This window comes from Hibiscus syriacus, unplaced genomic scaffold (assembly GCF_006381635.1).
Source record: "Hibiscus syriacus cultivar Baekdansim isolate YM2019G1 unplaced genomic scaffold, ASM638163v2 tig00111105_pilon, whole genome shotgun sequence".
In the NCBI taxonomy this organism is placed as follows: Eukaryota; Viridiplantae; Streptophyta; class Magnoliopsida; order Malvales; family Malvaceae; genus Hibiscus; species Hibiscus syriacus.
This window is the reverse complement of record NW_024062987.1, coordinates 3,721,162-3,745,759: the sequence shown is the minus strand read 5'-3', so window position 1 is coordinate 3,745,759 and position 24,598 is coordinate 3,721,162. Positions and strand designations below refer to the sequence as shown.

The window sequence follows — 24,598 nt, the reverse complement described above, 5'->3', positions numbered from 1 at the left end:
GTTCTGCATCAAAATCTAACCTTTAGTAGTCTGTAAGTTGCAAAAAAATTACTGGAGAAAATAAAGGCATCAAATGATGCAAGGGGATATTAATTTACATTACAAAATAGTAATAATAATAATAATAATAATAATAATTCAGGGAAAAATCTAAAATTAGTTTGGTTTGTATTGCAGCTCGTCTTTTCACAGTCTTCAGCACTAAGAAACAGTCACATGCTATCCTGGTCTATCAATCAAGGGACCGAAAAACAGAAGAAAATCGAATTGGATGAGCCCTCAAAACTTGAATAAAATATAATGCCTTCTTTAATCTCTAATGCTCACTGATCACTGCTCAGTGGTTACAAGTTATAACAAACAAATTAAATCATATCCCGTTAATGATGATGAATTGATGATATTAAAGCTTCCCACACTTAACGATAGAGTGTTTTAAAACCGAAATATTTAACAAGCAGAAAACAGAGAAACATTATGATGGAACAATCCGAAAATTTGATACCAACATCATGCACATTCAGTTAAAAAAACAATCAAGGAAAAAAATGAAACAAAACCCATTAAAACTGAGACAATATCAAGTGTAACCAGATCAACAAAAATCAAAACAAACACGAAAAAAAATGATATCCAAATGATGATGATGATGACGAAAAGGGTACCTCTACAGAGGTCAGAGATACCTCGCTACGAGTTTAGAAGGGAAAGAGCTAAGAGGAGCTGGCAAATCAAACGATAAGAAGGAAAAAGTAAGATGACAGTGATTTCTATATGCCTCTTTGTTCCTAAACTTTTTTTTTTTGAGATTTAAGAATTGAATGAATGAACAAACAATGAGTGAATTATGAAAATGAATGGAGAGGAAAGGAAAAAGAATTATATTAGCGAGTTTGGGGCAGAGAAAGTAGTCGTTAGTCGTTATAATAAAGGATCCAGTAACGACGGCGCCATGTTATTTTGCCTTTTCTTTCTCTTTTGCTTCCATTATTTTTCATTTTTATTTTATTTTTACCAATTTACTTTGCACTGTCTCATAAAACAATTAAAAATTTCTTAATTTTACCATTCTATTTAAATGAATATTTATACTTAATAGATTTTGAACTTGTTAAAGTTTATCTATAATTTTAACTTGTATTTAAATTTGACATTTATAAATTATGTAAGTTAAGTCTTGATAGTAATATTGTAATCTTGAATAGAGCTTTGTACATGATCTTTTCATTTATATAGTTAAATGTTATTTTAGATAAATCTATGGACATGTAATCTTAACAATTATTATTATTGTTATAATAATAAGTATTTGATGTTTATTATTTATATTTTCAATTTTTTATAAGTATTTTTAATCTTTTTAAATGTAAATAAATATTTAAACGCATTTTTTTCTTAAAAAAATAACTTTCTTGTTATTATACATTTTCACCTTCCAATTATTATAATATAAGAGTAGGATGTTAATTTTATGGGTAAATTACATATTTAATTACCTACTTATTCTTGCATTTTATTTTGATCAATCAACTATTTTCTTAAAATCATATTTAACGTTAGATTACTCTGCCATTAGGTTTGATCGTTGATTTAACGTAAATGGTGATATGACATGATACAATAACATTCTTAGTCCCTAAAACCTACACATTCTATCAAATTGATCATAATTTGAACTAATTAAAAACCCTATCAATTTAATCTAACACAAAATTCCAAAATCTCTCTTCGAAATCCCAATCTTCCCCAAAACCCATTCCTGACGTCGTCATCGCCCGTTTGCTCAACCATCGCCATCTCCTCCCCACGTCGACCGCCCGTGTGATGAAGATGTTATTGTTGAAGCCTTATAGCCACCTTGTAACGTATAAAGATTAGATATACAATGCTTCAATAGACCCCTCTTGTTCTCCAGTTACATTGGGCTAGCTGAAGCATGTCATACTTGGCAATTATTAAGAATGAGTGGAGTGGAAAAAGTCGGTGTCGAATTTCTAGGACAAACAAAACGAGAAAGGCAAACATCATCTCCCATGAGCTGATATCACATGCTACGACAGAAACAACAAATACCTTCTTAACTATACTTTGACTCTCACCGTATATTTCTTCCTTTCAGTAACCCAAATACACACACACACACAAAAAAACCAACCAGGGACTGTTTTGGCATAAATTCAAACGTTAAAAAGTTAAAGCACTTACAAAAATCAAATTGATTATTTAGACGGTAAGGATAAATTTAAACACTATACCTAAAATAAACAAAAAAAAAATCGGTTTCAAAATGTAAAAAATCAATCATCAAAATTTCCATTTACTTTTCAAACATCTTCCTAGTATTTCTTATTGAAGTGATGAAATATTTTATCCGACTGAACTTGAGATGATGAGATTGTAACAGTAGTACGTCTGTTGTAACAATTTTCACATACAGATTTCTCTTGGCAACGATCATAATCTTTTTTCTCTTTAGGAAGTTTTCACATAATATCATGTGTTCATATTGTTTTTTTAGTTAGATGATTTCAAGGGGAAACGGATTCGGATTTATGGTATCAAGAACGAGATTGAAAGTGCGATAACTTTCTTATCTCTGTGGTGGAATATTGTTTGAACCTCCAAATTTTACTATTGCTTGAAGATTGTTTTCGATTTCCCAGTTGGTAGTTGCTTGAAAGAGGGGTGATAGCGTTAAAAGTCCATGTCCAAAACAAAAAATTGGTGCAGATGAAAGAGTAGTGAGGAAATGGTCATTCTCAAGAATTGAAGTTTCAGATTAGTAGACATCAGGATCTTTTGGGAAGGGTTTCGATGTTACAACAAATGAGTGAGACCAAAATCGTCTATATGAAAGAGAAGAAGGAAAAGCTAAATTCTACATATTTCTTTTCATCCACAAACATCCTAATTCCTAAAGGAGCTTCTAACCTCTCATAAGACCCCTTAATACTGGTTAGGCTCAAATAAAATGGAGCTAAGTTAGTCTCGTTTCCATGGGTCTCATCCCAACTGAGAAGACCGTCATTCGTCATAGTATACTTTCGATTATAGAAAAACTCAGGCCTGTAGTTTTAGAACTCTTACCTATTTTAACACACAAACTAACTCACAAAAATACCAAAAATATATGATTAAAAAAAAGACATATCACAGACATTCATATTCGACACTGTAAATCTAAAATAACATAGACTTGCACATTCAGTTCTATCAATTCATTATTTTTCATAACTAAAATATAAAATCACAAACATAAGGTATTCTCCGTTTCTCTCCAATGTCTAACAATTCTATGAAAACCAACTGGAAAATACCTGTGTTTTCCCAGGGGCCAGGGCAAGGGTCCCTAAATCTTGTGTTTTCTTAACAATGGATGAGCCTTAATACTACAGTTTCATTTGACCAAAGCCTCATTTGAATGAACCATACAGAGGTTGAGATCTTTTAAAATTGAAGATATCATCAATTAGAATTGTATTTGGTTGAACTGCTTCACTTTTCTGCGAGTTCAAATCGGCCAAATGTTGGTTCCCGTATACTCGCACGCTAAGTGTTTTCTTTCGAGTTGCGCCAACTTTTATATTTTCATTGAAGAACTCAATCAGCTCTTGTTGCGTGAGTTTCTTTAGTGCTGCAACCTGTTGGAAACAGATGGTAAAGATGAACCATTTAAGATCAAAGTAGATGAACTTCCTTTCCAATGACTAGAAAATATCGGATCGATGGACATACCTCAGCTTCTCTCCTATCAAATTTGAGAGTCCCTTCGAGGATCTCTCGCCAGTAAAAGCGAGATTCTTCCCTTAAATTCTTGTGTTTCTCAAGCTTCATATCGATCAATGCATTTACATTGCTCTGTGTAAAATTTTGGAAGTTTATGATTAGAAGACAAACTCTCACTCAAATGTTGCTAAAATATTATTGGAATTAGTTTGAAATCCCTTCACCTACTAAATGCATAAAGGAATTCAACTAAGATATTCAGTAATCAAAGGATTTTTCTAATTCTTATGCAGCTGATTGTCAACTACGATAGTTATACATGTGTATATATAATATTTAAATATATTTCCAAAAAACAAAAAACTGTTCCAAATCAAAATTTCAAGCAATCAACTATATTGGAATTCTAATAAAAGCCATAACAAGGAGCACAACACAACAGAAAGCATTTCAATTAAAGCTCTTGCCTATTATTAGATGAGAAATTATCTATTGCATATACGAGAATGTTTCATGGTGGCTAGGGCAAAGAAAACTCAGGTCTTACACAGAATTGAATTAAATTTGAATAATCAATCAGCGAATGAATCAATTGAAATTGAATCCCCAAAGTCCGAAGCATGTTTGGTGAACGATAGCTGGAATTTCTTGAATTAGAATCAAATAAGTTTGCAGGTGCTGTTATTGTGCGAAGAATAATAAACTTAAGCATGGTGGCGCAGAGATGGAAAGAAGAAAAAGGAAGAAAGCAGATAATTAACACTCAATCAAATGTTATACCACGAAACACTACTTTAAAACCCTAATCTCTCAATTAAACCCAGAAAAAGACTGGATGGAACATGACAAAGGGCATTCCAGAAATACACCAAATAACAAATACCCCTAGAGGCCAAAGTTGAATTACATTGACAACTTGAATGAGAAACTTTGTTGTTAAAACATAAAAATTCGTCTAACAAAGATACTCATGCTCTATAATCTCCCAAACTACCTTGCTGTCATTCAGGTTCAAAATAAACTCCCCATCTTACCTTAAATTCATCATTCGTCATTTCGTACAGTTTACTCTCGAACATTTTAAGGAATGCCTCAACTCTTGAATCAATATGTCCAGGGCCCTGTTAAGAAAGGTCGTAGTCTTAAGTTAAATGAACAAGGCAAGAGGTACACACAAAAAAAAGAACCTGCTTTTCACCTTTACTGTAGACTGGATAATGAACTGCACCCCACGGATTCCGGAATCATTCCTAAAGATATATAATTAAAGGCATCAAAAATTGGTGGACCAATCCACGAAAAAGAGGGGCAATTTTTTTTCATACCTCTGCATGAGGACGTTAATGTATCCAAGTTGTTCTACGGATCTAAGCTGATGGAAGGCAGGTTGCTTTGCAATAAGAACAAAAAGCTGAAGTTTCACATTCAGTATAAAATCATCACGATGAACCTGACCAGTCAAACGTGATTCACATCAGAATAAAATAAAGTCTAGATACTCAAGACGCAGCATAATCTCACTCACAATAGGCAAAAAGGACAAACAGACACTAGAACAGAAACAACAAAAATATCAATGATGCTTCCATACGCAAACATATAATTGTTTATTGACACAAATATGTTCCTTTCAGTATTAGGGCTGTACTGACATACATCAAGAAATTTTTCCTTCAAACTTGGCAACACCAAAAGAGCCAATAGAGGAACATACAAGGTTTTCAATTTTTGTATCCAGAACATGCTCTCCGGAAAAGTTCAAAGTCACAACAGGTTGAGTTGAATAAATGTGTGTTGTACTAAATAAGTGATACAACATTTCGACAATTGATCAAGAGGAAAATATGTTCATAAACATGAAACAGCTAAACGTACGTCAATGACATCTCCTTTCAGAAAAAGAGTTGTCTGAACTAGAGCTCTAATATTTAGCAGCAAATACTTTCTTAAAATGACATCAATTGTTTACTTTTCAGCATGGTGTGCATTGCTTCAAAACTTAACAACATCATTCTCTTTATGGATGCTCACGAGGTTCCTGAATGAATGAAAATTCATTCAAGATGAGGTCACCAAAAATTTTATGTTCTCAGGAAAAAAAACACGATTACCTGAATATAGTGGACTAAGGCAGAATTCTCATCACTTGGATTAAGACCTTCCTTACTGTAGCAGTAATTCATGCCTTTTCCAAGTTTGATCACTCTATTCGTTAAAAACTGAGATGGAAACAGTGGTTGGCATATTGGATTTGGACCCTTAAAGAACACATCTTCGACATGCTGAATCATTGATTCAGCTTCCTCACATTCAATGTTTCCTATGGGTGAAGCAAATAAAAACAAAAGAATGAGATTATTAGAACCAAGCGATTACAACTAGATGCAACAAGAATGCGATTTAAGTGCAGAGGTGAGAAAGATATGCAAACCCGCTATGTAACACTCTAGGAAGGCCCGTGAGAGCATCACTGGAGCAAATTTTGCAAGGTCTTCTGCCTTAAGATGAGGCAAAACTTCAAGTTGGTCCGTCCAAGGCCATGTTTGATCCTCTAGTATTAATGAGCAATAATACATAGCCTGTTGATAGGGTTGCTTGAACTTGAAGTTTTGATAGTCTTTAATTACCATTTCCTGATAAAACAAAAAGAATGCAATGGAAAAACATAAGGTTACTAGCAAATGTATTAATTAACAACAACAAAAAAAGTTTTTCCAAACCACTAGCGCTCCATTGATGAACCAATAAATTCAACTTAAATAAAAAGGCTGAAAAAAAAACATTTAGCAGTGTAGGAATTATAGAAATGAGTTGTCAATCCCTTAAGTTAAGAGATTCTGTAATTATTTTCTGTTTTTCAATCCCTTATTTCAAGGGATTACATCTCCTAGGATTAGTTTCCTTTCTTAGAGTTTCCTAGTTTAGAGGCATAATTTGTATATAAATATGTAATATGTTCTACTGAATGTACACAAGAATAAAAATAACAGACTTGTATGTTTTCTACACAGTCTGTTTTCTACATGGTATCAGGTTAGAGCGATCAATTCGATTTCCGCTTCTCTTTAAATCAATTCCTATTCAACTCTATTTTTTTTCATGGCTAATCCGGATCCCTCAACATCAGAAATCACTTCCCAGACCAGCCCCTCTCAATCTGATTTTCAGATTTCAAATTTCAAATTTTCAAAGCAACAGAGGAAAAATCGCCTTTGGTGTGAACATTGTAAGAAGCCAGGCCATATGATAGATCAATGTTGGAAGCTGCACGAAAAACCAGCCGATTGGCAGCCCACACAGTCCAGGTTTCAAAAGGAGCCTCATATTGCCTCTCAAGATGATTCCTCAAGCAGTTTTAGCAAGAAACAGATAGAGGAACTGCATCAGATTTTGAGCAGTATGACAGCCAAGCCTACAAATGTGACTTGGAGGAATATAGTGAAAGCAGCTTACCAGCTTCTATCAAAATAGCATATGGCTCTCTCACTACAGTCAAAGGGAGTGGTTCTGTTACATTAAACAAAAATCTACTACTTCATAATGTCCTCTATGTTCCTAGACTTGCATGCAATCTATTGTCAGTCAGCAAATTAATTAAAGATTTTGGTTGTAATGTTGTGTTTGGTACTGGTGGTTGCATTTTTCAGGCACAGGGCTCGAAGAGGGTGATTGGTAGTGCTAGGCTGGGCAAAGGATTGTACACCCTTGGAGGTAAAAAATCTCATAATCATGCCTTATCCAGTGCTCTTAGGAAACCAATTTTATCTTCTGATCTCAATACCAATAAAATTATGTTATGGCACTCTAGATTAGGTCATCCTAATTTTTTCTATCTTTCCAAAATGTTACCGAACTTATTCATTAATAAAGATCCATCTTTGTTTTCCTGTAAAATTTGTCAAATGGCCAAACACACCAGAAAACCATATATTCCAGCCAAATTTGAACCAACCCCACCTTTTTCCATCATCCATAGTGACATTTGGGGCCCTTCTCCTATCAAAAGTATTTCTGGGTATAAGTGGTTTGTGTCTTTTATAGATGATTACTCTAGGACAACATGGGTTTTCTTAATGAGAGAAAAATCTGAGATTGAGTCTCTCTTTAAAAGTTTTTATCAAAAAGTTGAAACCCAATTTGACACAAAAATCAAAATTCTAAAGAGTGACAATGGGAGTGGGTATTTGAATAAAACCTTTGGGTATTTCTTTTAGGAAAAAGGCATTGTTCACCTTACTTCTTGTGTCAACACACCTCAACAAAACGGGGTAGCAGAAAGGAAAAATAGACATCTTCTAGAGGTTACTAGGTCTCTTATGTTTGCTGCTAATGCTCCTAAGTATCTTTGGGGGGAAGTTCTTCTTACAGCCACTTACCTCATCAATAGAATGCCAAGTAAGACCTTAAATTTCAAAATTCCTACTAAGGTTCTGTTTCAGCTGTATCCCCATTTTAAACATTTAAACTCAAGTCTTTCTCCTCGGGTGTTTGGGTGTACAACCTTTGTTCATATCCACAACAGAGGGAAATTAGATCCTAGGTCCATAAAGTGTGTGTTCTTGGGCTATTCTTCGAGTCAGAAGGGTTACAAGTGTTACTCACCTTCCACAAAAAAGACCTATGTCTCCTTTGATGTTACATTTTTTGAAAACCAACCTTATTTTTCAGGAACAGAAATTCAAGGGGAGAGTTATAAGGAATTTCAACCTGTTCAAACCGATATTTCTTTACAGCCTATCCTTTCCTTACCTATTACTATCTCTCCAAAGCCGACTAGCACTGTCCCAGTTCCTAGGGAGGGTGATGGGAATAACCTAAATAACTCTGATGAATTACCTTCCTCCTTATCTCAGCACTCCAGTCCGTGCAAAACACCTTCCACCACTACCAAAAATGCACCTAACAATGACCCTGAAACCATAACTCCCCAACCGAAACAACTCAGTGTTTACTCAAGAAGAAGGAAAGATGTTGCTGAAGAAATCAGTCAGCCTAGCATTTGCCAAGAACCAGATTCGGATCCTGTTGCAGCTGAAACAGAAGGTAATGATGGTTACCAAGAGGCTACTACTGTTAATCTTGATAACTTTCCTATTGCTATTAGGAAGGGGGTAAGAAAATGCACTGCTCATCCCATAAATAAGTATGTTGCATATGGGAAATTACAGTCTAATTTCAGGGCCTTCACTGTCAGCATTAACAGTGTGAAAATCCCAAGAAATGTGACAGAAGCATTTCAATCTCCTGAGTGGAAAAAGGCTGTGGAAGAAGAGATAAAAGCGTTGCAAAAGAATCAGACATGGAGTTTGACAGATTTGCCAAAAGGGAAGAGAGTTGTTGGATACAGGTGGATATTCACAGTCAAATATCATTCGGATGGGAGTGTGGAAAGATACAAGGCAAGGCTGGTTGCTAAAGGTTTTTCTCAGTCCTATGGCATTGACTACCAGGAGACTTTTGCACCGGTTGCAAAATTGAATACCATCAGAATATTGTTATCAGTAGCTGTTAACATGGACTGGAAATTGCATCAGCTGGACATAAAGAATGCTTTTCTGAACGGGAACCTTGAAGAAGAGGTATACATGGAGGTCCCCCCCGGATTAGAAGGAAATGTCACTAAGAAAACTGTGTGCAAGCTCAATAAATCCTTATATGGCTTAAAACAGTCTCCCAGGACTTGGTTTGATCGATTTGCTAAGGCTATGACATAGAATGGTTTCAAACAAAGCCAAGCGGATCACACATTATTCAGAAAAATTACACCGAGTGGTAAGATAACCCTCCTAATTGTCTATGTAGATATGATTATTTTTTTTTTATAGGAATAGGATGCCTCATTAAAAACCTCCCTCTTAGTTGGCTCTTGTGAAAGAGGCAACTAGCGGAAGGAGGAAAAGAGTACCTCATTTTATTAATAACCCATAATTACATAAGATACAACTTACATAATAAACTTCCCTAGATAAAATACATAACACTACAACAACAGAACACAACACCTCAACCAATCCCCTCTTTTGCTAACTTGTCTGCTTCCCAATTACAACTCCTTGGAATCCAATTAATAATAAAACCCCTAGCAGATACAGATGATATGATTATAACTGGCAGTGATATAGAAGAAATAGAAAAGCTAAAGATGAAACTTGCAAAGGAGTTTAAAACCAAGGATTTAGGGAGTATGAGGTATTTCCTGGGTATGGAAGTTGCAAGGTCCGAGGAAGGGCTGGTCATAAACCAACGTAAGTATGTTTTGAATCTTCTTGCAGAAACGGGGATGCTCGACTGCAAACCAGTTGAAACTCCAATAGAGCCAGGCTTGAAATTTTGCAAGGAAAGGACTGGAAATCCAGTAAACAAGGAAACCTACCAAAGTTTAGTTGGGAAGTTAATCTACTTTTCATTGACCAGGCCTGATATTGCATACTCAGTGAGTATTGTCAGCCAACATATGAGTGATCTTCGAGAAGAACATTTGGAAGTTGTTAACAGAATTTTAAGGTTCTTGAAATTTACCTCATGAGCTGGACTTATATTTAGAAAAAATCAAGACAGAACAGTGAAGGTTTATACGGATGCAAGTTGGGGAGGTGAATTAACTGATAGAAGGTCAGTTAGTGGCTATTGTACCTACGTTTGGGGTAATTTGGTGACTTGGAGAAGTAAGAAACAAGCTGTTGTCTCTCGAAGTAGTGCTGAGTCAGAGTTTAGAGCAATGGCTCTCGGAATATGTGAAGGAATGTGGATTAAAAGACTGCCCACAGAACTGGACTTAGATGACAAGAAGAATTTTGAGATTTTTAGTGACAGTCAATCAGCTATTAGTATAGCAAAAAACCCAGTGCAGCATGATAGAACGAAACACATTGAGATAGACAAACATTTTATTTACGAGAAGGTCAACAATGGAGTTGCAAAACTGCAGTACATTCCGACGAAGAAACAGCTGGCAGATATCTTCACCAAAGCCCTTCCACGAGTGACTTTTGATGAGATGTCATTCAAACTGGGTATATACAACATATATACACCAGTTTGAGGGGGAGTGTAGGAATTATAGAAATGAGTTGTTAATCCCTTAAGTTAAGAGATTCTGTAATTATTTTCTGTTTTTCAATCCCTTATTTCAAGGGATTACATCTCCTAGGATTAGTTTCCTTTCTTAGAGTTTCCTAGTTTAGAGGCATAATTTGTATATAAATATGTAATATGTTCTACTGAATGTACACAAGAATAAAAATAACAGACTTGTCTATTTTCTACAGTCTGTTTTCTACAAGCAGCCCTATTCAATAGCATGCGTTAGCAAAGTGACTACATGTCAGGAGCCTATTCTTACATATTTTATTTAGACATAGAGAAAACGGGTCTCCCCAAACAAAAGTTTTTTTATCACAGATTACACAAACTCTGTGACAAAAACCATAAGTTTTTTTTGTCCTTTGGAAACCCTTACCTTCTTTTCAAAGGCAGGTTTAAAAAAGCAATGCATGTGGCAGATAGGCAGCAGCCTAAATTGAGGCTATAGGAATTATAGAAATGAATTGTCAATCCCTTAAGTTAAGAGATTTTGTAATTATTTTCTGTTTTTCAATCCCTTATTTCAAGGGATTACATCTCCTAGGATTAGTTTCCTTTCTTAGAGTTTCCTAGTTTAGAGGCATAATTTGTATATAAATATGTAATATGTTCTACTGAATGTACACAAGAATAAAAATAACAGACTTTTAAGTATTCTACAGTCTGTTTTCTACACAGTCTGTTTTCAACATGGTATTGTTTGTTTTCTACACAATCTGTTTTCTACATGGTATCAGCTTAGAGCAATCAATCCGATTTCCGCTTCTCTTTAAATCAATTCCTATTCAACTCTATTTTTTTTTCATGGCTAATCCGGATCCCTCAGCATCCGAAATCACTTCCTAGACCAACCCCTCTCAATCTGATTTTCAGATTTCAAATTTCAAATTTTCAAAGCAACAGAGGAAAAATCGCCTTTGCTGTGAACATTGTAAGAAGCCAAGCCATATGATAGATTAATGTTGGAAGCTGCACGGAAAACCAGCTGATTGGCAGCCCACACGGTTCAGGTTTCAAAAGGAGCCTCATATTGTCTCTCAAGATGATTCCTCAAGTAGTTTTAACAAGAAACAGATAGAGGAACTACATCAGATTTTGAGCAGTATGACAACCAAGCCTACAAATGTGACTTATATTACTACTGATGGAAATAATCCATATGCTTCCTCGGTACAATGGATAATAGACTCGGGTGCATCAGATCATATGACAGGAAATATTAATCTCTTGGAGGAATATAGTGAAAGCAGCTTACCAGCTTCTATCAAAATAGCAGATGACTCTCTCACTACAGTCAAAGGGAGCGGTTCTGTTACATTAAACAAAAATCTACTACTTCATAATGTCCTCTATGTTCTTAGACTTGCATGCAATCTATTGTCAGTCAGCAAATTAATTAAAGATTTTGGTTGTAATGTTGTGTTTGGTACTGGTGGTTGCATTTTTCAGGCACAGGGCTCGAAGAGGGTGATTGGTAGTGCTAGGCTGGGCAAAGGATTGTACACCCTTGGAGGTAAAAAAATCTCATAATCATGCCTTATCCAGTGCTCTTAGGAAACCAATTTTATCTTATGATCTCAATACCAATAAAATTATGTTATGGCACTCTAGATTAGGTCATCCTAATTTTTTCTATCTTTCCAAAATGTTACCGAACTTATTCATTAATAAAGATCCATCTTTGTTTTCCTGTGAAATTTGTCAAATGGCCAAACACACCAGAAAACCATATATTCCAGCCAAATTTAAACCAACAACACCTTTTTCCATCATCCATAGTGACATTTGGGGCCTTTCTCCTGTCAAAAGTATTTCTGGGTATAAGTGGTTTGTGTCTTTTATAGATGATTACTCTAGGACAACATGGGTTTTCTTAATGAGAGAAAAATCTGAAGTTGAGTCTCTTTAAAAGTTTTTATCAAAAAGTTGAAACCTAATTTGACACAAAAATCAAAATTCTAAGGAATGACAATGGGAGTGAGTATTTGAATAAAACCCTTGGGTATTTCTTTAAGGAAAAAGGCATTGTTCACCTTACTTCTTGTGTCAACACACCTCAACAAAACGGGGTAGCAGAAAGGAAAAATAGACATCTTCTAGAGGTTACTAAGTCTCTTATGTTTGCTGCTAATGCTCCTAAGTATCTTTGGGGGGAAGCTCTTCTTACAGCCACTTACCTCATCAATAGAATGTCAAGTAAGACCTTAGATTTCAAAATTCCTACTAAGGTTCTGTTTCAGTTGTATCCCCATTTTAAACATTTAAACTCAAGTCTTTCTCCTCGGTGTTTGGGTGTACAGCCTTTGTTCATATCCACAACAGAGGGAAATTAGATCCTAGGTCCATAAAGTGTGTGTTCTTGGGCTATTCTTCGAGTCAGAAGGGTTACAAGTATTACTCACCTTCCACAAAAAAGACCTATATCTCCTTTGATGTTACATTTTTTGAAAACCAACCTTATTTTTCAGGAACAGAAATTCAGGGGGAGAGTTATAAGGAATTTCAGCCTGTTCAAACCGATATTTCTTTACAGCCTATCCTTTCCTTACCTATTACTATCTCTCCAAAGCCGGCTAGCACTGTCCCAGTTCCTAGGGAGGGTGATGGGAATAACCTAAATAACTCTGATAAATTACCTTCCTCCTTATCTCAGCACTCTAGTCCGTGCAAAACACCTTCCACCACTACCAAAAATGCACCTAACAATGACCCTGAAACCATAACTCCCCAACCGAAACAACTCAGTGTTTACTCAAGAAGAAGGAAAGATATTGCTGAAGAAATCAGTCAGCCTAGCATTTGCCAAGAACCAGATTCGGATCCTGTTGCAGCTGAAACAGAAGGTAATGATGGTTACCAAGAGGCTACTACTGTTGATCTTGATGACTTTCCTATTGCTATTAGGAAGGGGGTAAGAAAATGCACTGCTCATCCCATAAATAAGTATGTTGCATATGGGAAATTACAGTCTAATTTCAGGGCCTTCACTGCCAGCATTAACACTGTGAAAATCCCAAGAAATGTGACAGAAGCATTTCAATCTCCTAAGTGGAAAAAGGCTGTGGAAGAAGAGATAAAAGCATTGCAAAAGAATAAGACATGGAGTTTGACAGATTTGCCAAAAGGGAAGAGTGTTGTTGGATGCAGGTGGATATTCACAGTCAAATATCATTCGGATGGGAGTGTGGAAAGATACAAGGCAAGGCTGGTTGCTAAAGGTTTTTCTCAGTCCTATGGCATCGACTACTAGGAGACTTTTGCACCGGTTGCAAAATTGAATACCATCAAAATATTGTTATCAGTAGCTGTTAACATGGACTGGAAATTGCATCAGCTGGACATAAAGAATGCTTTTCTGAATGGGAACCTTGAAGAAGAGGTATACATGGAGGTCCCCTCTGGATTAGAAGGAAAGGTCACTAAGAAAACTGTGTGCAAGCTCAATAAATCCTTATATGGCTTAAAACAGTCTCTCAGGGCTTGGTTTGATCGATTTGATAAGGCTATGACACAGAATGGTTTCAAACAAAGCCAAGCGGATCACACATTATTCAGAAACATTACACCGAGTGGTAAGATAACCCTCTTAATTGTCTATGTAGATGATATGATTATAACTGGCAGTGATATAGAAGAAATAGAAAAGCTAAAGATGAATCTTGCAAAGGAGTTTGAAATCAAGGATTTAGGGAGTATGAGGTATTTCCTGGGTATGGAAGTTGCAAGGTCCGAGGAAGGGCTGGTCATAAACCAGCGTAAGTATGTTTTGGATCTTCTTGCAGAAACTGGGATGCTCGACTGCAAACCAGTTGAAACTCCAATGGAGCCAGGCTTGAAATTTTGCAAGGAAAGGACAGGAAATCCAGTAAACAAGGAAACCTACCAAAGGTTAGTTGGGAAGTTAATCTACCTTTCACTGACCAGGCCTGATATTGCATACTCAGTGAGCATTGTCAGCCAACATATGAGTGATCCTCGAGAAGAACATTTGGAAGCTGTTAACATAATTTTAAGGTTCTTGAAATTTACCCCAGGAGCTGGACTTATATTTAGAAAAAATCAAGACAGAACAGTGAAGGTTTATACGGATGCAAGCTGGGGAGGTAAATTAACTGATAGAAGGTCAGTTAGTGGCTATTGTACCTACGTTTGGGGTAATTTGGTGACTTGGAGAAGTAAGAAACAAGTTGTTGTCTCTCGAAGTAGTGCTGAGTCAGAGTTTAGAGCAATGGCTCTCGGAATATGTGAAGGAATGTGGATTAAAAGACTGCTCACAGAACTGGACTTAAATGACAAGAAGAATTTTGAGAATTTTAGTGACAGTCAATTAGCTATGAGTATAGCAAAAAACCCAGTGCAGCATGATAGAACGAAACACATTGAGATAGACAGACATTTTATTTACAAGAAGGTCAACAATGGAGTTTCAAAACTGCAATACTTTCCGACGAAGAAACAGCTGGCAGATATCTTCACCAAAGCCCTTCCACGAGTGACTTTTGATGAGATGTCATTCAAACTGGGTATATACAACATATATACACCAGTTTGAGGGGGAGTGTAGGAATTATAGAAATGAGTTGTCAATCCCTTAAGTTAAGAGATTCTGTAATTATTTTCTGTTTTTCAATCCCTTATTTCAAGGGATTACATCTCCTAGGATTAGTTTCCTTTCTTAGAGTTTCCTAGTTTAAAGGCATAATTTGTATATAAATATGTAATACGTTCTACTGAATGTACACAAGAATAAAAATAACAGACTTGTCTGTTTTCTACACAATTTGTTTTCTACAGAGGCTACCTTTACAAAACTTGAAACTTACATTAATATCCATAATGAAATTGCCCTTATCTATTTTTCAGGGAAAAATAAAATTCATTAACAGTGACTGGTGAAGATTAGAAAGGCCCTTGTCTACTGCCTTTTAACAGATGACATAGGAATACCACATCTCTTGAAGATATCAAGGCTATGTGGTGTAACGAGTTAACTGGAGACTTTCCAGTCAACTATGTCTTTTGAAACGGGATGGAAATCCAATGCTACAAAAAAATCAGCATCTAAAATTTTGTTTGATCCCACAAGAGAGGGACAACAAACATATTAACTTGGAACTAAATTAAATTTGATGTCAGTGACAATTTTGAGGAGAAATAGACGGCTGCAGTATCCAAAATTCTGTATGAAATTAACTTTCAAGCATAACAAACCGCAATAATTACCTTTTTATTCTTATTTAAATCAATAAGTAACAAATAACTAAGACATAAAAGGAGAACAGCACGAAAAACACAATAACATACTAATGGTAAAAGGTGATTCTTATTTCTTAAGTGGAAATAGCATTTTATATTATCTCTTAGTCAATTACCTTGATTACTGAAAACCTGTCAGGTTTCACTTCAAATTTTGCAATTTTGTCAACCACAGTCTCCAGCAAGATCCTCAATTTATGATTATAACCAACCAATGTCACCTAAAAGTGAAAACAAAATTAAATGATACCATTTCACTGAGAAATAAAAGAAAAAATGAGTACTATAAACTGATTGCAAAATGTGCACACATACATATAGAGAGAGAGAGATAGAAAATGGTTACAAAGAAAGAAAGAAAATTTTCCTAGGATCTTTTCAAATTATGTATATTTAGAGCTTCATATCAAGCCAATTCCAACTTCAATCAACTTTTTTTATAGAAAGGATGGTCTCGTTAAAAAACCCCTTCACAAACGCCAATCTACAAAGGTAGCTCAACGGACATTGGAAGGAGAAAAAGAGTGCCAAAAATTTTATTACTGAAAAACCAGATACAACAAAAGTACATTATACCAATTACATCCGAACATCTCCTACCACCGAACAACAAAAAAACAGTACATGACTCCTAACCAATCCCTATTTTAAACCCCCTCTTCAAACCTAACCAATTCTCAATTTGGAAAATTCATCTGCCTTGTGATTGGCACCTCTCTTTACATGCCTAATGACCACACCACTACTTAACACAATATTAGCAATGTCATTCACCGCTGCTTTAAACAAAGGAGTACAAGAAACTGGATCTTTAATCCATTCTAAAGCAACTAAACAATCCGATTCTAAGATTAGCCTTCCCCTTGATGCCAACTCTGATTCCAAAAATAGCTTCAAACCCCTCTTAATAGCCAACAATTCTGCCAAAATTGGAGGACCCGATCCAACTTTCTCGGAAAACGAATCCAGCATGACACCCTTCTCGTCCCGAAGCAAACCACCTATGCCACCCTTCTGCCAAAAGCTATCCATAGCACCATCCACGTTTACATTAAAAAAACCTGGCGGAGGAGGACACCAACCTACACGGACAAAATTAACCTTTTCTGAACATTGGTAGGAATCTGCTAACGTGAGATCACCCACTAAACTATCAAAAAGGACCGAATGCTTTTGAAACTTTGAAGAAAACCATGTTGCCACTTTGTATCTCACCAAGAAGACAATTTCATTTCTTTGCTTCCAAACCGACCACAATATTGCTCCAAGAATAAAGGTCCATATAGCTGAATTCGGAACCAAACCAAACCATGCCGAGAGTAAATCAACCAGGCTCTCAGGGACAGCGAATGAGATGTTCCACATTGTCCTGAAATTCGTCCAAAGACCCCAGAATACAGTGCAGGAAACAAAAAGATGAGTAACACATTCTGTAAAAACTCCGCACAAGAGGCACAACTGATCTTCGATCCCAATTACACCACGCTTAACTAACTCGATTTTGATTGCCACCTTTTTGTGAACCACCTGCCACACGAAGGACTCCACTCGAGGAGGTGCAACCCCAATCCACACACAATTTAACCATAAGAAGTTAACATCAAACCTATCAAACATAAGCCTCATAAATGATTTCACCGAGAAATAACCATCACCCTCTCCACACCAAACAAAACTATCATCATTGAACTCAGAGGATTGAAAATTTCCTAACAATGTATACAATTGAAGCAACTGCTCCATCTCTCAATATGCTAAGTTCCTCCTCAACTGAATATCCCAACACCACCCAGACGAACTCCTTATCCTAAAGTCAGCAGTTCTCCCTCTTTGTTAGTCGAAAATATAAATAATCTTGAAAATCGATTTTTCAAAGGCACACCATCAAACCACGCATCATGCCAAAACGAAAATGATTCTTACCGACCCTAATGTGAGTATTGCCCTTAAAACAAGAACCAAAATCATCACATGCATAACAGCTCATAACTATCCCTTTCCATATCCAAGAAGCTCTCGAGGAAATCAATTTGTCGACAGCAAAGGATTTCAAGTCGAGATTATTAACATGGCATATAACCCTTTTCCACAAAGACTCGTTTTCATAAACGAACTTCCACATCCACTTCCCCAAAAGAGCTCTATTCATAATCTCCAAATTTGCTATTCCCAAGCCACCCATTTCCTTTGGTCTACACACCAATGCCCACTTTACCCAGTGGACACTTTTCCTGTCACTCGATCCCCCCAATAAGAACCGCGCCATAATAACATTTAACTTTTTTAGCACACAATAAGGAATTTTGAATATAGACATAAAATATATTGGCAAGGAGCTTAACACAAACTTGATCAACACTACTCTTCCTGCTAACAACAAGGTCGCCATCTTCCAACCCGTTAACTTCTTTTGGAACCTCTGAATTTCAGAATCCCACATGAAGGCCGAATTCCTTTTTTCCCCAAGAGGAAGCCCTAAGTAATCAGCCGGAAACGAGCCAACCAAACAACCCAAAGAGCTAGCCCAATCATTAATAACATCAGCCTCCATATTAATTCCATAAATATTGCTCTTTATCATGTTCAATTGCAAACCTGCCATCAATTCAAAGACCGACAATACTCGACTAATGTTCCTCAGTTCCCAAAAGTGGCATTACAAAAAATGATTAAGTCATCACAAATTGCAAGTGTGAGAGCATTAAAGAGCGCCCCTGACCATCAAACTCAAACCCTCTGAACAACCCAACATTCACCACTTTAGTTAGCATAAGGTTCAACAACTCACCTATAATATTGAAAAGTAACGGTGACAAAGAACACCCTTGGCGAAGCCCTTTCGAAATCTTGAAATCTTCTGTGGGGGACCCATTAACCAGAACATATATGGATGCTGCTGAAAGACAACTCAATCCACGAACACCATCTCCTACCAAAACCCATAAGATTCATAATTTGTAGTAACATCCCCCAATCCATTGAATCGTATGCTTTCTTGAAATCCACCTTAAAAACGACACCCTTCAGCCCCTTCTTCCTCCAAAATTCAATAGCCTCGTTCGCAATAAACGAGCAGTCTATGATCTACCTCCACGGTATGAACGCAAATTGAGATTGACCGATAATCCCATCCATGCAAGAGCATAACCTTCTAGATAAAACCTTTGAAAGAATTTTATAAAGCCCCCTACAAGGCTGATTGATTGATAATCATTTAAACATTCTGGATTTATCTTCTTGGGAATAATGGTTAAAAAAGAATGATTCACCTCCTTATCTCAAACCTTTCCCCTGAAGAAATCAGTAAAGAAGCTCATTATGTTAATTTTCAAGCTCTGCCAGAAGTGTTTTAAAAACCCTATATTTAACCCATTTGGTTCGGGAGCTTTGTTACTGTCCATCACAACTATTGCCTCCCATACTTCCTTTTCTGAAAAAGGATTTTCCAACGACAAACTCTTATCCTCTGACAACTTTGGGAAATTCATATTCATCTCTTCAACTTCAAGAGTTATTTTTCGGTTATAAGCTTCTCTAAAGAAATCCACCACGCATTTTTTAATCATACCCGGTTTCGAAACCCATCTACCTTTCACTTTCAAAGAATTAATACAGTTCACTCTCTCCCTGTTTGTAGCAATCTGGTGAAAAAACCGTGAATTCCTATCCCCTTCTAATCACCCTCGATTTTTGGAACCATATTTGTTCATCTTTTATATACAATTCCCTCTTTTTTTCGGCCAAAAATTCTAAGGAGACTGAAAGTGATCCTTACTGCACTACTAATTCCATTTCATGAATTGATTTCTCCAAATTCTTTATTCTACCCGAAAGTTCCCTAAAATCATTTTTTGACCATCTTCTAATCGCTAGCTTCGCACCAACGACCCCCATCTATTCGCTAAACTAGAGAAGAAACCTTCACTCCAGCAATTGAGGGGCACACCCATTAGCGATACATAACAAAATGCACATGGAACCCCCTCTCCTGACTAACAGGAGATAACCAATCAAACCAAGAATTTAGAACATTTTTCTTCTCCAAAGCTTCCTTCTGATCATCCATCGACGGGAACGTAATTATATAAGCATTTTTCGCAAATCCACATCTGCCCACTTTGGCATTAACCCTGTCATTGTACATGGCCTCTTGAACGAACCCCGCTCCATGACTGTACTTACAAATACCAGTCATAGAAGTTTTAAGCCTCTCTTTCTTCCAAGGGAATGAAAACGTTTAACAGTCCCTTTTTCGAACCCCCTAAACCATCGTTACCCTTTTCTTGATGCCCCATCTTTCTTGTGTCGTCTCTAACCGCCATGTCTCTATACGATCTCCCGTCACAAAACTTATCGAAGATAGCCTTCCTTTCTTCACGGCTCTCTAAAGGTTTATTTCTCCAAGTCTTCAAATCCCCTGCTTTATCTGCTTCCAAACTACTCTGAACATGAGATTTAGGGTATTTTGCAACTCCCACTGAGATTCTCTTACCGTCAACCATGGCATTGTTCAACCTCTGAACAACCTTGAGCAGATCTCCCTCACTCGCGAAATGGACGAAAGCAGATCTCCCTCAATCAAACTTGAACAGAAGGCAAACTACCTATTAGTACAAGTAAGGCAGAATTTAGGACATCACAGTGTAAGTTAACAGTTTACATTCTCAAGAGATTGTAATGATACACATTTCAGTAAACCTCCCAAGAGCAATAGTAAAAAAGTCTTCAATTTTCTTGAATTGCAGTCCAATAATCTCAATTACCTTCTAGCATTCAGAAAAACTCATTTGTTTTTTTGCTAAAAGAAGAAAAAAATATAAAATTGATTGAAAGCTAGAAGATAACTGATATCAATTTGTTCAAGACAAAATTTGTAAACAGACCCACCCAACCAATTCAATGTGGACAAGTCAGGAACCAGGTCAGGCATGGGTTAAAATGACCCTAGTAACCTCCTTCGAAAATCGGCCAAACTCAAGCAACATTGACCTTTAACCATGAAATATATAACCCCACCTCCAAATTCTTGAGACAATCTAACTTCCATCGCTAATAACATATTTTTTCATAAATGATATATCCTTTTCAATAAGTAATTGTTTTAAGACATTTATTTAGTTTTTATAAAAATAGGGCCTCATTAAAAAAAACCTTCATAACCATCAAGCTACGTATGTAACTCAAAAGGCATTGGAATGATGAAAAGAGTGCCTAAAATTTTATTACTGAAACATAGAGTACATCCATGATAAAACCATTTTAAGTAAAAAAGTTCCCCACACAAACACCCAAAGCACTCAGCCACCACACCCAACCAAAACACCCCACATTATCCTATGCCCGACTTAGCTAAACTATCTGCTTCCCAATTAAAGCATCTCTGAATATGCCTAATAGTCACATTGTACTCCAGCACACACTTGGCAATTTCCTTAACCAAATGAACATAAGCAGTCGGACTTCCCTCCGGATTGTTAATCCATTTCACAGCAATAGAAGAATCACTTTCTAAAATAAGGCGCCCCTTATCACTCCACTCTAAATCCAAAAAAGACTCAAACCAACTTGAATTGCTTTTAGCTCGGAAAGAATCGAAGGGTCAGGTCCGAACGCTACCAAGAAATACCCCAACCGCTTATAATCAATCAGCATCCCTCAGCAGACCACCAATACCACTGCACCTCCAATCACAACTTACAGTCCCATAAACATTCACTTTAAAAAACCCTGGAGGGGGGCACCAATGTGACTTGGGGGAAACTTTGGTCGTAGGAATACGGTGCAAATCAACCAAAGTTAAATCTCCAATCTAGAAGAATGGGGAAATTTGAGTTCTTTGCCGAGAACCAGGAAACCACCCTATATCTAGCCAAAAAGAATAGAAGAGTCTGGTCCAATCTACCATTCTCGAACACCATATGATTTGGACATTTCCATACAGTCCACATTACAGCACCCGAGACGAATTTCCAAATATTCGAATCCGGTAGTAAATCAAACCAAGTGCACAAAAACGCCTTGGGATTATTAGGCAAAATTGTATATATATTCCACAACCGTAGAAACCGCACCCAAACCCCCCAAACTACTCTGCACGAGAAGAACAAGTGGCAAATCGACTCTGGCTCTAATCCACAGACCGGGCAGAGAGGATCCTCAATCCCTCGAACACCCCCGATTCATTAGAACAGTCTTAAAAGCCAACTTCTTGAGGAACACCTGCCATAGAAAAGCCTCCACTTTTGGAGGTGCTATACCAACCCAAACAAGCTTCGACCAAGACAAATTCGGATCGGTCAGGCTTGATACTAAGTTAATACACGATTTAACCGAATAAACGCCCTCCCCGTTTCCTTTCATGTATCAGAAAAATCCATTACCTTATCCATAGATAACCGTATTTAGTTCAAAGAAGAAGAAAAATATCATATAGAATCACATTAATGCCACAATAAAAGAGAGAAAAAGTACCTCAAAACCACTCTCTGTGAGGCTTATGCCGTAATGAAGACCGGCAACCTGGGCATAATAAGCTGAAGCATGCAAGATAAAACAAAGCATTACCAAAGAAGATAGTCCTACAAATGATAAGAACAATCTACTGCCACTATAGAAATGATAAGAACAATCTACTGCCACTATAGAAGGTTTAGCATATCAAACACTTAGAAAAGAGAAAAAATGATTGGAAGGGAGGACAGAGTAGAATCACACAGGAAAATCACATTAAACCACTATGACAAAACCAACGGCATTTATCATACCATATTCATTCAAGTAATCCATCAATAACCGTGCAAAAATATTTGCAAGAACCTCAGTTTCAGGAGTGCTGCTAGCATAGGGACAGTTGAAGTCTATCTTAACATATGCCTTCGGAGTAGAGAACACTGTGTCAGGCTTGAACCACAACTTTGAATAGGATGACTTCCTCAATAAAACTGGAAACTTGGCCTGTTCCAAAGGATAATCATATGAGAAGTCAGGATATCCATAAAAAGGTGATTTATAATAAAATCAAATGGAAAGACTCATCAAACCTTCTCCTGTACATTCTTAATAGATAAGTTTGTTGGTATAAAGACATTAGGCACCGGTAGATGAAGGTTTTCATTAGGAGCTGAAGTCATCCAACCCTGCAGTCAAAAAAGGATTGAGGAAGCACCATTTTTCAGTAGAATCAAATGACTAGTCCATCAATAGACAAATTAAGTTCTCATACAAATGTAATTAACATATCATCAACAAGATTTGATACAGACCTGAATCGTTGAGGCATTAGCTTTCTCAACAGAAAATGCAGTACCATACCATGGCTCAACCTTGTCAGTCAGTCCCTCAAATTTCTTTGACTCCCAGAAGATTCTGTTAAAAGCGGGCTTATCAGAAATAAACTATATCAGAGCACAACCGCAAGTTCACTTAGCTGATATGATTCAAAAACATCTCTACTATTAAGGGGTTGATAAGAAGCAATCTCGTTTAGGGGGTGCTCCAATCACTAATGGTAAATTCATTTGATAACTTGGCAACCTGTTTATTTAGTAACATGTATGATACAATTTACACAAACACAGAAAAGAAACTTTGGATGCCAATCTTAATTCTTAACCAAAAGCCTCAAACTAATCATAGAGAATGATTGTTTGCGAAAACGTATAAGAGTTCCAAATGGAGAGCCAAACCATTCGATAGACATGTACTTGCATAAAAATTAAGGTAAATAGCGTTGTCTCTAATGGGACAATTGAATGCTTCAAATATTCCGGTTTAACCTTGCTCAAATATGTACCTGACCCCCTCAGGAGAAAGCTCGTATAGTATCTTTTGTATGATGGTTGGATTGAAATCCGAAGGCAATGATGATCCAACTAACCAATCTTGTGGAGGATATATCTGACAATCACTTTTGAATATATCAGAAATAAAGCTCCAAAGTGAGATCATTGATATTATAGTAAATGCAAAAACAGAACAAACAACTTAAAGATGAGGGCAATTGAGATAGAGAATGATAGTCTACCAAGTCCTAAAGGTCAAAAGCTAAATACATGCTGGTTAAATTAGCAGCTTCCTTAGAAAAGATCTAAAAAGGAGCTTGAAAAAGAACTAAACAAACACTTAGGAGAGCTACCAAATGAACTTGAGAAAGATATTGATTCTGAAATAATTCTTCAGTACCAGGTTTCAGAGATGAACTAAATGAAGCGCCTAATATCCACATATATGGAACCTCAGGAGCACTCTTTAAATAATTTGAATTGTTAAACTTGCTATTTCCATAACTGCTTCTAGGTCAATCACAAATTGCATTATATTTCTTCTCAGAATAATTAAAGTAACTACAACACATTAAAAACTGAGTTGCTTCTGCTACCTCTATTACCCACATAATATATAATAAAGCATGTTTTATTTCATGCCATCAAATATATAAAATAATCCTTTCTTCCTATGTATTTTAATTAAAGTAGAAAAAACAAGAAGTGGCTTTAGTCGGCTAGTCATGTTTCTTATTAAAAAAAAGTCAGCT

At 36.5% G+C, this 24,598-nt stretch overlaps 1 protein-coding gene across 1 annotated transcript in view; it reads right to left on the bottom strand.

Annotated features, from left to right (window-relative positions):
• Positions 1-3,365: 3,365 nt before the first annotated feature.
• Positions 3,366-24,598, bottom strand: part of LOC120154160 (insulin-degrading enzyme-like 1, peroxisomal) — a 28,281-nt gene continuing 7,048 nt past the window's right edge. The window contains exons 14-26 of the mRNA XM_039165969.1: positions 23,858-23,961; positions 23,328-23,430; positions 23,106-23,201; positions 22,830-23,019; positions 22,537-22,598; positions 16,182-16,286; positions 6,158-6,359; positions 5,838-6,046; positions 5,052-5,176; positions 4,925-4,976; positions 4,761-4,847; positions 3,736-3,858; positions 3,366-3,641 (exon numbers count right to left, since the gene is read on the bottom strand). Of these exons, the coding sequence (XP_039021900.1) occupies positions 3,414-3,641; positions 3,736-3,858; positions 4,761-4,847; positions 4,925-4,976; positions 5,052-5,176; positions 5,838-6,046; positions 6,158-6,359; positions 16,182-16,286; positions 22,537-22,598; positions 22,830-23,019; positions 23,106-23,201; positions 23,328-23,430; positions 23,858-23,961 (1,686 nt within the window). The 3' untranslated portion in view covers positions 3,366-3,413. The remainder of the gene's footprint in view (positions 3,642-3,735; positions 3,859-4,760; positions 4,848-4,924; positions 4,977-5,051; positions 5,177-5,837; positions 6,047-6,157; positions 6,360-16,181; positions 16,287-22,536; positions 22,599-22,829; positions 23,020-23,105; positions 23,202-23,327; positions 23,431-23,857; positions 23,962-24,598) is intronic.